General features: G+C 29.0%; 1 protein-coding gene across 3 annotated transcripts in view; it reads right to left on the bottom strand.

Annotated features, from left to right (window-relative positions):
• The window catches only part of LOC118182229 (uncharacterized), a 52270-nt gene that overhangs the window by 14811 nt on the left and 18160 nt on the right, over positions 1 to 19299 (bottom strand). For all 3 annotated transcript variants that reach the window (XM_035351552.2, XM_035351553.2, XM_035351551.2), the window contains 10 exons: positions 18149 to 18268; positions 12897 to 13011; positions 12733 to 12808; positions 11249 to 11353; positions 10268 to 10399; positions 10062 to 10167; positions 8133 to 8311; positions 5417 to 5609; positions 808 to 852; positions 618 to 715 (listed from right to left, as the gene is read on the bottom strand). In XM_035351552.2, coding sequence (XP_035207443.1) covers positions 618 to 715; positions 808 to 852; positions 5417 to 5609; positions 8133 to 8311; positions 10062 to 10167; positions 10268 to 10399; positions 11249 to 11353; positions 12733 to 12808; positions 12897 to 13011; positions 18149 to 18268 — 1169 coding nt within the window. The remainder of the gene's footprint in view (positions 1 to 617; positions 716 to 807; positions 853 to 5416; positions 5610 to 8132; positions 8312 to 10061; positions 10168 to 10267; positions 10400 to 11248; positions 11354 to 12732; positions 12809 to 12896; positions 13012 to 18148; positions 18269 to 19299) is intronic.

Raw genomic sequence — 19299 nt, 5'->3', positions numbered from 1 at the left:
ATTCAAAATTTTTTATCCTATACATATTTCTAATCTTCTGATGTTGTTTATTTAACAGACAATGTTTTATCCTATACATACTTCTAATCTTCTGATGTTGTTTATGTAACAGACTCAATATAGACACCAATATTAGGCTCTAGACATAACAGCCAAATTCATCAAAAGGTCTTTCTTGGTTATCATTTTTTGAGGTACTCCTTTACAATAGGAACTGCAGTAGAATTTGGAAAACACATATATTTATCTCCTTAAGGAAATGGGAGGCTCATATTTTGTTTGATGACAATGACAACTCATTTAATGAATTTATAAAGGGAAGGAATATAGTGATAAGCTGTAAAAAATTTTGAGAAAAAAAAAAAAAAAAAAAAAAAAACTTTTTTTTCTAGAAAACAAATAATGTTATTTACACTGAGAGTTTAAGTGCAACCTAATAGCTTTGAGTCAATATCTCAAATGTTACTTAACTATCAATATATATTACAAAGAAACGAAAAAGGAACTGGTTGAGACTAAAAAAGTATAATCTAATAAGTACATTAATCTATCACATATGTAACTAGATAACAAGGTTTGATTGCTATCATATCAGGAACAAATATTTTTAAATGTACCCTTCGGAATATGTCTGATTATCAGAAATCCATGGTGATATAAATGCCATTCTCAGATCACCATGTGGATAACAGAACCGACTACTTAAAGCAGGTTCCTGAAAATAGGAAAATGTAAAATAATTATAATATCACACAATTTTCAAATTGCAATAAAGTAATGGAAAAAATAAAATCTGAAAATACTTACGAGTATTATTCGAACATTTTTTAAGCGTTCATCTCCTTTGTCAAACTAAAAAAATACATATAATATATAATTTTTTAAATGATCTAATTTGCAGAATGGGCAGCACTAGCATTATTGAACATTATATATATATATAATAATTTATTTCCTAAACAGTATTGATAAATTGATTATATTATCTCCTAAGTTTAATTAAAGTAGAATTATATATATATATATATATATATATATATATATAAAACAGTGGTACATTACTATATGTCCTTTTCAGATGCAAAAATTTTTGTTTGGTATATGACATTGTTTGAAATATGAGTCAAATTTGATGAGTCATGACTGTGTACTTTACGTTTGCTTACCTGTTTCCAAATAATGTTACGACTGCCCATAAACGCCAGTATGCTCATTGCTACTATTCAATAAACAACCCACATTATAGATCTGAAATTTCAACATGATTTTATGTTTTCTTGCATAATGCTTTGTAACAATAAGTTTTAGGAAAGCTAATAAGAACAGCCAAGCAATGTAGAAAACAGGATCACCATGGAGGTGAAAAAAGGGATTATTGAAAAGTACAAAAATGCCATGCATATCCGGGACTTGAATATCATATATTATATGCCTAATCAAATTTAAGAAATGAATGTCGAAAAATTACTTTTGATTGGAACATTTCACTCATTGGATTTATATTTTAGCACTAAAAAGTGTTATAACAATAAAATATATTTATAAAACAGATTAATTACTTTCCTTTTACTTCTTATTGGAAAAGTTCGTTTGGTGTATGCCCAAAGATCTGGAATGGATTAATGACATATTCTGAGGCACCACTGTATTTAAATAAGATGTTTAAATTCTTTATCATAGAAATATATAAAAAGCATGAAAAAACTGAAAATCTTGTCATTTGATTATATAATTTTCCAAAGGTGTAAAGGAAATTGCAATTAAGAGATATTTATTGCAAGAATATGTTCTTTATTAGCCCAAAGGAGCAATTTGCCTAAAAGGCTATTAATTTTGCTTTGGCATTTTGCATTGGTTCACTATAAACAGCATTTCACTTTTCAAATTTTTGCCACCAAATATTAGAGCCCTGCATTGTATTTAAAATAATTAAATAATGAAGAACATGCATGAATGTATGTATATATTTTTCGCACTGTGAAAAAATAATGGTATCTAGAGACACCTAATTTTGAATATCGTAGTCCTCCACTCCAATATGGGCATCTGTATGTTCAAATTTGAAATTTGTTTTGTAATCTGTTTCATATTTTTTAAAACTTTAACGATTTTTTGATTAACGAACTCAATGATTTCAAAACGCCCTTTAAAATCTGAAAGCTTTCAGATTCCGCTATTTATTTATTTATTTATTATTATTATTTTGTAAATACCAGTTAATAAACATGTCTAAAGATAAAGAAATTTCATATGACAGCATATCTATCCATATTCAAAGCAAGAACACAAGAAATTCCATAATTGCCATTTAGAACAGAAGAAAGATCTAGGTTAGTTTTACTTCATGTGATATAATTTATTTAATCTTCCTTAAAATGATCTACTATCACACTAATTTTACTGGCTATGAAAGAGGTCATAATACTACAGACATCATCTATAAATAACTCAACAATTAGTTCAAGGGAAAAAAAAAAAAAAAAAAGAATAAACCATATTATAATTAAGAAACACATACTAACTACTGACCTAAATTTTCAAGCAATTTAATTTGGAGTTCCTTTAGTTAAACAAAAGTAAAAAGAAGCACTGTCAATAATGGAAGAACGAGTAGCATTAGAAATGAAAAAGGTTAAGTTATTTGAATAAGGTGAAGTCCACAATGGCTATCTGTCAAAGGGAAGGGATACCACTGTGAAAGACATTTAAGGGGGACGTAGTCTGCATTCACGTTACATATACAGAAAATCATAAAAACCAACCATACAGCCAGCCGACCAGTCCATGCTTAACTACTTTGGCTAATGATGGAGGCTTAGAAATGGAAAAAAAAAAAAAAAAAAGAGTATATTAATGACATTTAAGAACAACATTTAAAACAGAAATGAACACCATCAATAACGGAAGAAAAGAATGAAAACACAGTCTTTTGTTTTTTATTGTACATTGTTTATATATTCCAGTTATATAAATCAAATTATATACCACTAAGAGTTCAAATAAGCATTGTCCATAATAAGCAATTTCAAATGTTTTCCAGTCAAAGCCTGGTTTATTGGGAGCTTTTTATGAAAACATATGGGAGTGTTTTTATGAGAGAAAGATTGCAAGCTAATAATAAGGGAAACAAGATAACTCTAGTTACGAAAATCACTTGTTCATCTTTTAAGGCTAACCAAATTAAGTTTACTGTTAATTTATTTATAAATTATTATTTTCGCAATGTGTTCCATACACTTTTTTCTCAATGTCAGTGAATTGCTTTCATTAATCAGTTCCTAGCATGAGGCCTTTGAAATGGACTAGATGTAAAGGAACTGTGTGATACTTAACATATCAACACAATTACCTGGGTGGAGCTTGGTATTTTTTATAGATGAAAAAGAATGATTTATAATTAAAAAATTATTACAAATGTATTTTACATTTTCATTGGGTATTATTCGTGAAAATTCATTTATAAACCTATTTATAATTGGATTTTTTCTTTGTTCTTCTAATAATTTGATGGCAATTGCTTAGAGAAGCGATTTAAAGCAGCTGTCGATTTCCAACAGAAATGTAACAGCAATTTCCTCTGCTCCTTATAAATTGTACAACTACATATTATTTTTAAATTGAGTTGCAACAACTTGAAATGCAACAAAAGAAAGCATAAGAAAATGGTAATGCTGCTTGTTAAAACTGAAGAATTACCATGTGCATGGTTGCCAAGCTTTGTTACATTACATAAGTACCATAGCTGTTTACTTTTTCTGCATGTGTTATATGTGTATCATGTTAGACATTATAGTCCTGTGAAGTATTTTATTTTAAACTCTAACTTAGAGATATCTCGAGTGGTCACTGTTTCCTTCGGCCTCCTGCAATTTTCATTTCATCTCGCTGATACAACAAAATCTATAGAAATGCCAATTTATATCATAAATGAGGTAAAAACAACTTAAAAGAAACATTCTAGTAATTCCAAGAGATGCTTAACAGTAGTGTTCCCAGATGCTGGTTGTATATGCACTAACAAAATTTCATTATCGCAGATTATTTCCAAAATGAGTATTCTAAGCTATTGATATTAAGTCCCTCAGTCCATTTTATGTGTATTAAATATCTTCTTTTACCTCTTTGCTGTTTAACTATTATGTAAAAATATATCAACTAATTCTTTTATTCATACAAAAGGTACTTCTCTATTACCCAATACCTACCAATACATTGCCACAAATACAATCCCTGACTCTAAATCCTGCAAACTGTAGGCAAAGTTCTGGATTCTTCTTGAAAGAATAGATTTTTGTATACCTTTTTCATTCCTTTTGATGTTAATGTTCTATTTTTCATTTTTTTTCTTTTTTTCTTCTACTAACAGAAGGTGGGATACCTTCTTCCTTCCTTCTTTATTTCAATATCAATTTTAGTTGAGTTAAAGCAAGAACATATCTGCGTTGCATCAGTTTCTGGTAATTTGTTTCCCATGGAAAGCTTTTGGAACAATATTTGTTCATCTCATGTTAATTTTTACTGCATCTTGATTTTATGTAATTAGCAGATTTTCTGAGAAATGGAACAGAACGAACATATTATTTCCAAAATTATGGTAGTTCGCAAAACATCACAAGTATTACAATTTTTACACAACAAAAGGTATATGATAGAAATGTAATTTTTTAAAATTTCAATGTCAACTTTACACCAATTAAAATATGCATATACGTATTGTGAAATATTTTGGGAACCTTTTTCTGTAGAAATTTCTCAAGACATTATTTATCCTTCTTGTGTTAATTTTTAATGCATTTTGCACCATGTGTTTATTCGAATTTCTGAAGAAATTAATTAGAAGCAATCTATTATTTCAAGTATGGAGTGGTTTGTCAAAAAAATCACGAACATCCAATTTTCAAACAATAAAACTGTACATGATGGAAGATATACAATGTAAATTTAATGTCAATAACAGTCAATAAGATATTAGAATATGATTTTTGGTAACTGGTTTGAAAGAAATAACTTAGATTGCTATTTAACAGAGTTCATACAGAGGTGCAAAGAAGCTGTACAAAATAACAATCTGATAAACTTTTGAATGTGATTGCCAAACAGTATACCCCAGAAAGGAAGAAAAAAAAAAAAAAAAAAAAAAAAAAAAAAACGTTTCATTTAACTGCTGATGTCAAAAACACATTTCACAGACAGCCAAATGGCACCAACAGATTATTGGTAATTTATGAGCATGTACTGGCTAATACATAAGCTAATACATAATTAAAATTTGATATAATGTTACTCAATCACACAATGCTTGTAATATAAAAATATCTAGCTGCTATTGTTTAATTATTAGCAACAGAATTTACAGATAAAATTAAAAGTTCTTAGATATGACTTCATTAACTAATGAAAGCATTTGCAAACTTACAACAGAAATATCTAACCAGTAATTATAATCTGTTATTGCTTGGAGTCCCTCGACGAGCTTAGATCTGCAACAAGGATCATGGGGAACTAAAGAAGGTGTTATCTGAAGATTTAAAACTGATTCAAAAACAAGTTGCCCTTGTTCAAGTTTTTTTGCATGAGAATATTTAGCAATGGCATCCTCAATTACAGCTCTGAAACAAAAAACAATCTATGAGCAATTATTAAGGACACTTCACTTGATTATATTTCTCGTATTCAGGTACACATATTATCAAAACTCAAATGATTTTGTCTCGATGCTTAAAACAATAAATCCAAAGCATCTTTTATTAATACCAATAACAGTAAATTATTTGTAACTCTGAACAGTCTATGGATAAGAAGCATATTGATGAATGCACTGCACTATTATCTTTTAATTCTATTGTTTTAAAGTGTTGGGAAGAAAGATCAAGACTAAAAGATTAATGGCCAAATGCCTGGCATTTGTATAAAAAAATAACAGTTAATTGTAATTCTATTCAAAACTTTTGTGAAGTGCAAATGGATATGGTCTTTATATTTTGGGTAAAATTACTAGCCCAGTATGATCTTTATTTTTTTAACACTGTGTCTATGAAAAAATTTGTAGGTTTGGGACTCAGGTAAATTAAATTAAACTGCAACATTGGGTTTCAGCGGTACTTCTGAAATAAATGGCTGATATACTACCAAAAACGCCACTTCTAAATCTTATTCCTAGAAGCATTCAACAATCTTAGAATTTATTCTAGATTCTTCTACAAAGATTTTTATGTCTTTGCTTTTTCTCTAATATTCTTCATCTCTCTCACTTCTTCTTCTTTTTATTTTTAATTTTATTTATTCCTATCTCCACGATGTCATTTTTTTGGGAGGGGGGGGGAACACATTTCTTAGAGAAAATTCTTAGAACAACAGTTGTTCCTCATATGTTGATTTCTATTGCATTTTTCATCATGTGTTTTATAGGCCTGACAAGAAACTAAGCATGCATAATCCATTATTTCCAGGCATGTGATACTTTATCAAAAAATGGCATCTGCGATCCCTGATAAAAAATACAGGATGGAAATGCAGTGCCAACAGAAGCAAGTATTAAAGTAAGGACTAGAAACTGGTACGAGGAAGTCACTTGCTTTATTACACACAAGCTTATCCAGCTTACTGTTTCAATTTGTTTTCATTTGTATTTTATTACAGAAAAATTTACACATCTTAAAATACTTTTTGCTATATTCACCATGAAAATTAAGGCATGTGTCATATCTTGGCACTAACTGCAACATACCCACTTCGTAGAATTCAACTGCCTGCAACCTGAACCAGTTCTAGAACACACTTGCAAAGTGCTGCCGGCAAGAAAGTTCTCGAAATGAGAAAACAAATGGAGGTTGGATGGAGTTAGGCCCGGGTTATAAGGTGGATGACATTATTCTTCCCAACAAAATGAATCAAGCAGCATTGTTGTTATGCCTGTGGTATGAGGCCACATGCTGTCATGTACAGGCACAATATCAGCAGTCAGTAATCTATAATTTTTTTCGGTATTGAAAGCTGAATCTTCTTCAGTGTATCACAGTAAGCTGTAGAGTTGACTGCTGTGCCTTGTTCTATCCAGGCACTAGCAAAATTCCTTGAGGAAAGAAGTGACTTTGCTTTCTTGGATTTTGGGGAACAAGTATGCCACCATTCCAGTGACTGGTAATATATTCATGTTTCATTGCCTTTGACAATTCTTTTCAAAAAATCATTTCCTTCTGTCACTTTTTCGTTGATATTGCACACCAATTCTTCGGTGATCAACAACAGGCATCTACTGTGCTCATAATGAACATCTTCCCTTCCTTTGTTAAACATCCTAACCCACTTTTGCACCATACCTTCACTCAAACACTTGATAAAGGTTCTTATTTTACAGCTGGCCAATTGGTTTTTTTAAACTTGATTACCAATAAAACATGACTTAAGACATTAAAGTAAACAAACCAAATGGCTAGGCTAATGCATTCTCAAGGTGACCGATCTAATTATGCATGCATGACTATGCTGTCAAGTGCACAGGAAACAGCTAAAATGGTGCTTACTTTCTGGATCAGCTTAGTATAACAGAATTCAAATGGAAGCAGAAACAAGCTGTGAAGAATAGCAATCTAATACTGTGCATAATTTTCAGTGCAACTTGCCAAACAATAATTGTCAGAAATTAAAAACACTTTCATTAATATGCTGGTTTCAAGAATATAATTCATGACCTAAAGGTAGCAAGCTGACAGTGTACTGGAAAGTACCAGCTAATATCCAAGAGCCATTTCTACTTTATTTACAAATTTACCAATACCTGAAAAGTCCATGCTTGCACATACTTTTGAAGAAATTTTTAATGTTGAAATTAGAGGCAATCACAAATACTCTCAATTCCTTATCAAATTATCCATATCATCATATTTTATTTTGCAAAATGTAATACAAAATATTTAGCAAAGTGTCATTGAGAAAGAAGAATGGTGAAGAAGACAGTTTGATATGTTAATATAAACAACAATAATCATTCAACCAATAAGATTATATACCAGATGAAATTTTTGATCTATCAAAATAGAATTTTTTAAATCCACTCAGGGAAACATAAAAGTAAACTCAATATCTCACAAAAAACAAGTGTTGTTTCAACTGTTTAAAAATTTTGAACATACTTCACTACCGATGCAGGCAAAAACTTCTCAAGAAAATGGTGGTAATAATTTTGAGCCAAATCTAGAGCTGCTTTCCGCACTGTATCATATGGCTGGAGATTGAATTTTCGAGCAAAGAAAGATCTATGAGACAAAGAATACAAAGTTGGAATATCTTCAGCAGAAAATAATCCAGGGCCCTAAAAAAATGATAATATTTATTACTTTTGTTTTATTTTTTTAAACACTAAAACAGTTTTTCCCAAAATTTTATTTAAAGGTTATGAAGATGTGCCATAAAACTATTAAGACAGATTTAGTGATAAAATTTTAGTTAGATTTTTCTCTTAAAATCAGACCATATAATCTTAATCTATGCTTGAAATATAAAATTATTATGCAAATAATAATTGGAAATTATCTCATTAGATTCTTAAAACATTTTAAAAATTAATGTAAATTGAGCACCTAGTACTTAGTTACTTGTTATAAATAATTAGGAAAAGATAGTGTTAATTTGTTTAATAAATTGATACATGTTAATGCATATAAAAATATAAAATATTTTACATAATAATATCAAAATTTAAAATATTTTAAATAATGTTAAATAACTGAAATTTTTATATGCAATAACGACAATAAAATTACGGTTTTAACATGTAGTAAAACTAATAAAATTACACACATGGAACAGAACAGTAAAATGTAATTTCTTTTGAAATTTCTATTCAAAAAGGGAGGTGCTTCGATTATTTGCTTATGGCTCAAGAGGGCTATCCTAAGGGAAGGAATACTTTCAAAGAGGACTTTTTAAGAGAAATTGCCTCATATTCATATTGCACACGGAAAAGAACTTTATTTAAAAAATGCACTTCTTATGCTATCAGTTTTTTTTTTTTTACCCACAACTACCAATGTTTAATGACTACCACTCAGGCCCTGGTCCTTTCTATACAAAGGGAATTATGTCTTTTATGACAAGCATAACTATTTTAATAATATTATTTGTAATAATTAGCCTTATTAAGTTAGTTACATTACCAATTTATAGAATCACTGATAAGAGAAATGTTTTTATGATTTTAATTAACTTTAATTAATTTTTATTTAAATATATTTTCAAATCAAAATGATATTGATACTTTTTCGTCAAATATTCACATCTGTTCCGAAAGTTTTTATTTCGCTCTTTTTATATCACAAATCATTTCAAAATTTATATTAAAAAATTCTATTCAAAAATAAAAATTTAATTAATTATTTTTAATTTCAGAAATAAATTATATTGATTTTATACTGCTTTTAAATACTAAGAAGCTTCTAAAGAAACTTGTTTAGAATTCTTATTATGGACCAATTTTTTATGAACTAAATTGGATATTTTTGGTAAAATTCTATTAGTTATTCTATACACATTATATGGGACTCTCTGAGTGGGATCCTTGGAAACTGTGCAAATGTTTATAGAATCTGCAGAAATCTCTATACATAACTTTATAGAAGCTGTATCTAAAGTTTTATAGATATCTGACCTCAAATATAGAAAATTAGAAAATAATTCTAAATGATTCTTAAGAAATTTAACATTGGATTTTTTTTATAGAAGTCTTAAGTCATAAGGCATATATTTATACAATTGTATCTAACAGAAGATAGAAAATAATTTCTGCAAGAAAAACATCGATTACAATAACTCTTCATTTACTGTCTGTTTTAAGTAAGGCAGTTTTTTTTTTTAAACTATTTAAAATATCTTCTTTTAGTGATTTGAAAGAAATATTCTACATTTATTTCCCTGACTTATTAAAATATTCAACTTAGAAGAGAAATTACTATAAATATTCAACTTAGAAGAGTGGAAATTCTGTGTTTCTATACATAAGACAAAAAATAAAAGGGGGGGAAGGGGAGAGGAATTAAAATAGAAATTTACGAATTTTCTCTTACTTGCCCACAAAAGTCAGCATCAATGAAAATATGACGACAAAGATTATCAGCATCCACAAATGAGAATTCTTTAGTTGTATGCATAGGAGATAGGTGCAATGTGTTTCTAAAAAATAAATAGGAGCATTTTAGAATCTTACAACACAAACTATCAGACAAAAATAAATAAATTATCAATACAAATCATTTCTTCAGAAACTGTTTACCTGAAAGGAGAGTTCATTAAAACTGTAGGTATATAACTTTCATCAGGAATAATACGAGTCTGCAGATAAAATTGATACTTGTTGATCAATGGATGGCGCAACTTTTCATTAACAAGATACTCTATGAATTCTCTAGAAAAATTACAAGAAAATGGAAATGAAAGTATATCCATATATTTTTCTAGTTCTTAGTTGTTATATTATTATAAATATTCAACTTAGAAACTGCAATTAAACAATATAAAATAATGATTATGGATAAGAGAGAAATAGCTTTTTCCTTCTGGATTCACAAAATGGTACTCTTTAAATACGTTTGCTTTCACAAATATTTATGATTTCAGTGAAACTAAAATCAACAAAATACACTCGGGTTTTTTAACATTTACTTATTTTGTCTAATATATGCAGACAGTTATTTTAAATTTAAAATAATTTTATGGCACAATATTCATACATTGATAACCTGAGGAGTTATTTTATGAAAAACAATTGATTTAAGAAAATAATGCAATTCGATAATCAAATATTTTTAAAGACAAAGAGATAAAATACTTTTTATTTATATTAATCAAATATAAATTATGGTTTGAAAAACATTAATTCAACTTATGCATTTATTAAAAAACATTCTGTATATGCCTTCTAAAGTTTCAAATTATTAAAAATACATCTGAACTTATGAATACTCACTCAATTCCATGCGAGTCTGTTCACCTTTTCTACAGTTTAATAGCAAATGCTGTTTTATGTCTTATCTCCTTGTATAATATGAAACTCATGAAAATTAGCAATAAAATTAAAATTTTGTTGAGCGTACATTGAATTTTCAGTAAAAAAATTTTCTTCATAATGTATTTGTGTGATTTATTATTTTTTTCCCTAATGAATGAATTCTCACTATTCAATTAAAATACAGTTTAAAACATTAAAATAAGCATTTTAACTACCTAAACCAAATGAAACTATAAAAGGGCCTACCTGCTAAATACACCCCATTGAGAGGAACTGTAGATTTCAAGTTTATCTTCACTGGGAATATTGGGAACAGATGTAACATCATAAACATATTCATCACAGGCATAACTGTGTGAAAGAAAAATTTTAAAACAGAATTTTTCCTTAAGTAAAATGTCAATATGTATCTCTTAATAATTAATATAACTATAAACATTCATACTTTATGCACTGTTAAAATAGATTAAAAAATTATATGGAAGTTTGGAATTATACAACATAAAAAACATTTATTTTTATATTTCTCAAGATGGAAATTATAATTTACAAAAGTCTTTGTATTCTTAAGTTATCTTTGACTACTAATGTTTTAGAAAATGCTTGTGTAATTAAAATAGAATAGCGAGTTAAAAAAAAATATATATATTTATCACAAAAACAATATATATATATATATTTAGATAATTGATACAGATTAAAATTACTACTTTTATAAACTGCAAGTATATAAATTCAGTACCATAAAAAAATAAATTGTATTAATTTGCACAGTTAGTATAATTTTTTTCCCTTTTGTAAATTCATTCCATAAGAGAGAATTTAAACATATAAGTGATAAAACATTATTTTATATTAATTTCGATTCATAATTATTCAAATTGAATTATCAAGATCAAAAGAAAAATTTACAATTTGAAAATACTGTATTAAAGTCTCAAAACATAATTTTATAATGACTTATATTTACAACCATTCAAATCAAATTATAACTAAAAAAATTCCAGTCTGAAATCAGATTATGGTCTAACACAGTAAAAAAGAATTTACTAGCTCATGTGCTCCATATTTAACAGTGTTCATTCTCATTTCATTAGACCCCCAATACAAATCTCAAAGAAGGCATGGGTGTTTGAGTACACAATATCTTTGTAGCATAGGGAAACTTAAAACACTGTTAACTTTAAAGTCTTCTCAAGAGGCTGATGGTGGGAGACCTCTGGATTTGTCCCCTGGAGTGTTCTCTATCAAAATTAGTGCAGAGCAGAGCAAACTGGCAATGTCATCTATGAGATCTCCTATCTGATTTGTTAACTAGATGTGCTGATGACTACACCACAAAAGCAAAAAGAATGCCTTTAAAGAAATTCTAAAAATGAATTTTCACTCAAAAAATTCTTACTTAACTAAATACATTTAAAAAATATCAAAATAACAGACAAATAATAATTAAATAAAATATGACACATAAAATGAGGAAAAAAGAAATCAAAAACTACTCATTTTAAAACTTTTAGCAGAACCTGCACATGCTAAGAGACTGAAAAAATCATCAGTATGTAGGATTGCTTACATGACAAAATGGACAAACACAAAACTGGCTTTTGCATATGCAAGTTTCTAATGAAGTACTTCGTAGAAAATATAAGACATACGAAAGCAATGAAAATATTATCAAGCATATTTTTTCATAAAAAATTAAAGATAAATTAATGCTAAGTAGGACTTACTAAACATTTGCATTTGGAAAAGCTGATTTATTGCCTTCTTTATTGACGGAATGAATGAAAGGTAAAAAGGACAAACCTGAAATGAAAGAAAGTAAAAAGAAGTCATCAATGTGTATATATATAAAAACATACAATTAAATCACAGAAATTCAAACTTAACAAACCTCTGTGGGGTGCCAGAGCTATTGCTAGATCATCTACACTTCTCAGTGGAAGATCTGACCCACTAAGATTTATAACAAAATCCCACAGTCCAAGGCGTAACAGCTCCTCAAAACCCTGGTAAGAAAATATTAAATGTTATATTTTTACGCATTAACCTCTTTGTTCTGGTGCAGAGAAAATGAAGTTTCCCCCATGGGCCTGAGACCTTGGAGTGTAGCATCACTGTACGCCCGAATGCATTTTGCAATTAAGCCTAACATGAAAAAATAATTTTTATAAAATCTCTTTCTATCAAACTATTTGAATTTTTGCATTTATATTAACTAAATGTCTTTCTTATAATAATGTAAACAGAAAATCGTAATGATCACGTAATAATGTAAACAGAAAATCGTAATAATCGTAATGTAACATTAATTATAGGTACATTAATGAGTTACATTTACAGAATTACAAATTTATATACATGTAAAGCAGGGCTTCTTAAACTATGGGTTGCGACCCCATTTAGGGTCGCTTAGCAAAATTCTGGGGTCGCGAGAGATTTTAATGTCAAATATTTATATATAATATATATATACCATTTTATAACATCACTAGAGTTGGCGGAATACAGTGGACTTGCAGCATATAGACACGCGCATTTGTTGAAGGTTTTGAGCTATCCCCACCGACAGTAGTAAACGATCGATGATCGCTATTATTATACTGTGGCTATACATTGTTAGTGCGTTTGTTGGTATCATACATGTTGAATAAACCACGCGCCGCTGACTTCCCACAAGGGAGGAATGCGCGCGCGTACACACGTGCAACCTGTAGCTAAACGATTCAATACACGTGCTGGCAAATACACATTAACCAAACCGGTCTGTGGGGCTCTTATAAAAAAGCGTGCATAAATACTTGTAAAACCCGTTGAAAAATTTGTGAATTTTATGCTTTTTAAGCGAATTTTCATAACATTCCATAACTCACATTGACTAAAACGCTTGTGTAAACTAGCCTACTCTGACTGTAATGTGAATTAGTGGAGTGTTGACGCTCTTCTAGTGTGGTCAATTGTCAGTGTCCCCCGTAACAAGATTTTAGTTTTTTTTTTTATTTATTCGGTAATTAATAAATCAATTATTATCTGCAATATGGATAAATGGCTGAACTTAAAGAAGAATGGTAATGACGCAGATGATAATGCTACAAACTCTTCTCAGGCAGGACAAAGTATTGGAAAACAGGCATCTAATGTGCGAAAAAGAAAATATGATGAGTCTTTTCTTCAATTTAGCTTTACATTTCAAAATTGTGACGGTAATGAACAACCTCTTTGTTTGATCTGCAATGAATTATTGGCTTCGGAGAGTATGAAACCATCAAAATTAAAAAGACATCTTGAATCAAAGCATGTTTCGTATGTCAATAAACCAAAAGAATATTTTGAAAGACTGTTGAAATCTTTAAATAAAGAAAAGAAAATCTTTGAAAAACTTATAACTGTTAATGAAAAATATTTACTAGCGTCATATGAAGTTTCATACTGTATTGCTAAAAATAAAAAGCCGTTCATCATTGGAGAAGATCTTGTGTTACCTGCTGCTATTAAAATGGTAGAAATACTACATGGAAGAAAATATGGCGATGATATTCGAAAAATTCCTTTGTCGAACGACACTGTCTCGAATAGAATTTCTGATATTAACAAGGATCAATTAATACAACTTATTACAAGAATTAAAGAAAGCCCAAAATTTTCAATTCAGTTGGATGAAACAACTGATATTACTAAATTGGCTCAGTTGTTAGTATATGTCAAGTACGTTTATAAAGAAAGCGTGGAGGAAGAATTGTTATTTTGTCGTCCTATGGAAGACCATACTACAGGGAAAGACATATATTGTAAAGTTGACAAATTTTTAAAAGCAGAAGGTTTAGAATGGAAAAATTGCTGTGGAATATGCACAGATGGTGCAAGAGCGATGACGGGCAAAAATATTGATTTTAAATCATTTTTTCAAGCTGCTCATTACGATCATATAACTTTTACTCACTGCCTTATTCACCGAGAGGCTCTTGCAGCAAAAAAATTAGCACCAGAATTGAACGATGTGCGTCAGGATGCTGTTAAGATCATAAATTTTATTAAGAGCCATGCCCTTAACAGTCGCTTATTTTCAAATCTCTGTAAGGATACGGATTCCAACTACACAACTTTGTTATTACATGCAGAAGTAAGATGGTTGTCAAGAGGTCAAAGTTTAAGAAGATTATTGTTATTAAAGGACGAGATCGAAATATTTTTAACCGAACGAAAATGTGAACTTGCTGCTTTTTTTCAAAATGACTTATGGCTATCCAAGCTGTGTTATTTGTCAGATATTTTTGCGAAGTTAAACGATCTCAACTTGTCTCTTCAAGGAAAATATTGCGATATATTTACTTCAAATGATAAAATTGAAAGTTTTATTAAAAAGATCAACATTTGGAAAAGTAGGGTCGAAAAAAATTCGTTCGAAATGTTTTCCAGTGTTGACAATTTTGTAATCGAGAAAATTCATTGTAAAACTTTTATCGCAAAAATTATTGTAGATCACTTAAAAGTGCTAGAAATACAGTTCTGGACATATTTTAAATTAAATATTGATTTCCAAAAAATAGTTTGGATTCAAAAGCCGTTTTGGATTGGCTTGAGTGAGATTGATCACCTGCCATTTAAAGCTCAAGAGGAATTTGCTGAGCTTTCGAGTGACTCAAACTTAAAACTACAATTTCAAAAAAAGCCCTTGACTGAATTCTGGATCGGAACTAGAACTGAATTTCCCACAATCACTGATATGGCGTTAAATGTACTTCTGCCATTCAACACCACATATTTATGTGAAGTTACTTTCTCAGCTTTAACACATATTAAATCCCAATATCGTTCAGCGTTAAAAAATGTTGAAGAGGTCTTACGTCCAGCAGTTTCAAACATTCCACCAAGATTTGATTTGTTATGCAATAAAAAACAGGCACATCCATCTCATTAAATTTTTTACTTATACTTTAATTTAATACTTACCACGCAACTACTTGAATATATTCGAGAGAATTAAGACGGTCAGAATCCACTTTTATTTTTGAAACTATAATAAATACAATTTTATAATTTTTTGTGCAATTTTTAATTTTAGATTTTTGTATGTTTCAAAACGAATTCTAAACTTATATATTTTCATATGTATATGTATATTGTTACCTAATAAATAAATCATCAAAAAATATTAATTTATTTTTCTTTTATATTTGTATGGGGTCGTCAAGAAACTCGCAATCATAAATGGGGTCGTGAATGACAAAAGTTTAAGAAGCCCTGATGTAAAGCATAAAACAAAATTATTAAACTTAATTGGAACCAACTGGCAATAAACCTTCAAATTCATAAATTTTAATTAAACACATCTCCGCCTCAATTATATGCTTTGCACATTTTTTGTGCAGTATGTTACATCACTATTTCCCTATAATTTATCTGCACTAAGAAACCTTTAGGCAAATTACTTCACATCATTGAAACAAAGATTTTCTGGTTTATAGATATGATGCAGTTAGTATGCCTCACATTTTTTTTTTGCCTGTTGCTGCTTGAATAGGTCCCATCTCTCACTTTGCCTTCTTTCCCTATTGTTTAAAAAATGTGAGTGCATATTTAAAATTTTTGGAAGCAGATCGGCCTCATTAGGCTGTGCTCAGTATGTGTTCGAACAGCAAAATCCTCAAGTAATAAAAATATATTATGCTTAGCCAAGGATTCCAAGGTTCTTCATACGGTTCAAGAGTTAACAACATTTATTACCTGCCTGTATTGTGCATCACATCTATTATCATTTTGACCATGGTGAATTGATTGGTTTCATCTTCTGCAAAAACTACATCATATGTATATATTTCTTTTACATATGAGGATGTGTACTAAATATGCTTTTAATTAACACTATTAATTATTCAAATATAACTTTAAACAATAACTCTATTTTTTAACAATTTTGAGGGGTATGATCGACTTTATCTGGTCACGAGTCCCCTGGTATATATTAGCTTATAATAAGATATTTTGCTTTCTTACTTTCTTTAATAACGTAAATGCCATCTTAACAAATGTAAGATTATGAAAGTAGAGACTAGAATAAATGATTATACAAATTTAGCTAATAAGTGTTGTTTAAATACAGGTCTACATGACAGATCCAAAAACCTGCACCACTCAGAGGGTTAAATAAGATAATTTAAATCATCTTTCGAAAATTCTATGCAATTTAGTTTGAAACATCAGCTTTCAACTACAGCTTTGTCTTATTTAAGGTTGTAATAATAAAGAAATAATAAAGAATCGATTTTGGCATATGTTTGCAAAATTGTTAAACTATGACTGCCATTTGTGATTCATGGTTTATTCAAATCTGTTTCTATTTGTGGCAGAAGTTAATTTTTTTTTATTTATGGTGTAACAAGTATGAAAAAAATAAGAATATGAAGTGTATACGTTGTATATTTTAGAATGTAATATATTTCATATAGATAAATGAAAATTAGTTAAAAATATGGAAGTTTTTATAAATGAAATATTTTTTATTTCTGTTTTGTTACTTATGAATTATGCAGAACATACAGCCAATACAATCATGGTTATTAATCATGTAAATATTTAAAAAAAAATCTGAAATTTATATATACACAAAATGTTGCCTGATTACTGAATTCAGCACTTTCTGATTATTTACACCCCCAGTTTCAACATTTGGCAGCATTGCCACATTTTTTGGATTAACATGCAAATGCAATATTATACATGATTTACATGCTTTATTTAGCCATAATTTTGCTGAATATTAATCATCAGCTGGAAATACATACATATAAGTAAAATGTGCTTTGCCTTTTTCTCCTAAAATTTCTTTTTCTCACCAAATGCTTACTTTTTTATCATTTATGAAGAGAACAATATGTATCAGACATAAAATAAGTTAAACACTTTTTTGTCAATTCACAAAATTACCAATGAGTTAATGACTTTTGATGGGGTATGTGAATAAACAGAAAGTATGTGAAATAAAAACAACGTAAAGAATAATGAATGTATCTGGTAGATTAGGGATCAGCAAGAGAGTGCTACAATAGTAATGTTTAAACCTATCATCTAAAATTTAACAAATAGTAAAAAAAATCTAGAAGAGACTACTGCGATTGCATAATAAATAGGGATATAAGGTAATATTACCTCCAGCTCAGCTCTGACTATAGCGTATGATGCCCATGATGAAGTGAAAGATTGCTCCGGTGGAAGTACAAAGATATTTTTTGCATTAAAATGTGACACAGAAAGCATATACAAGAGTTCCTACAAGTGCATAAAACATATATCTAAATACATTTAATATATAAACAGAGAATATTTAACATATAAAAATGTAATGATAACAGTTAATAATTTTAAAGTCCCCCTATAATAAAATTTTAAGCTTTTATTTAGAATAGTGCTGAGTAATTATTTATTTAGCTGATAAATGCATGATTTAGGTTACTGAACTACTTCTAATATGATCTTGATGCACAATATAACAATATTTAACTATGTTTTTCTGCATTTTATGTTCTTTGGAAAATTTCATTTTGAAAATTTCTTATATATTTAGACTGAAAAATTCTGATTAGGGAAAGAAAGTTTTTATTAGTACTTATGTATTATTCTGTAGATGGTGAAACTATTGCCAATCAGCGAGATTTGATGTCAGTTATGATAAGCATAATGTCAAAACATACTCATAAAATCTGCACTTTCATCTGATGTAACATCAATTGATTTTTGATAAATCACTTTTTTTTTATGAACAGGGTATAAATTAACTCTGCTATATTTTATTCTTGCATTTTCAGGAAAAAAAATATGATGTGGATAGAAAAATTCCTTGTACAGCCTATTAAACTATACACATTTTTGCTGCATTTCATTTAAACTTATTTCTTCAAATACCATTATAGATATATTTCTCATTCAATTACTTTGGATCTCACATCATGGCGAGGCAAAAATACATAAAACTCAAAACATCTTCATTAAAATTTGTAAAATACAAAACATATAAAACACCAAACACAGTTAAAATATATAAAACACCAAACACAGTTAAAACAATATATATATATTTTTTTTACAATTAAAATTACAGTTTCTATACAAAAACAAGCAATTCGACCAGCAAGAAGGCAGATTTCTTGCTTCAGTGCACAAAACTAAAAGTTTACTTTTGGTTCCACCCCACAAAAAGACACTGAAGGTGCAGAAATTGACTTAATTCACCACTCTACTAAGAGTTTTCAAATGTAAAGAAATGGCGGTTTCATTAGGCTTATTAGTACACAGGCAACTTT

Source organism: Stegodyphus dumicola, chromosome 2 (assembly GCF_044657685.1).
Source record: "Stegodyphus dumicola isolate Sdum_Otavi_A_Nest chromosome 2, ASM4465768v1".
Lineage (NCBI taxonomy): Eukaryota > Metazoa > Arthropoda > Arachnida > Araneae > Eresidae > Stegodyphus > Stegodyphus dumicola.
Note: the sequence above shows the minus strand (reverse complement) of the source record. Positions and strands in the feature narration are given on the sequence as shown.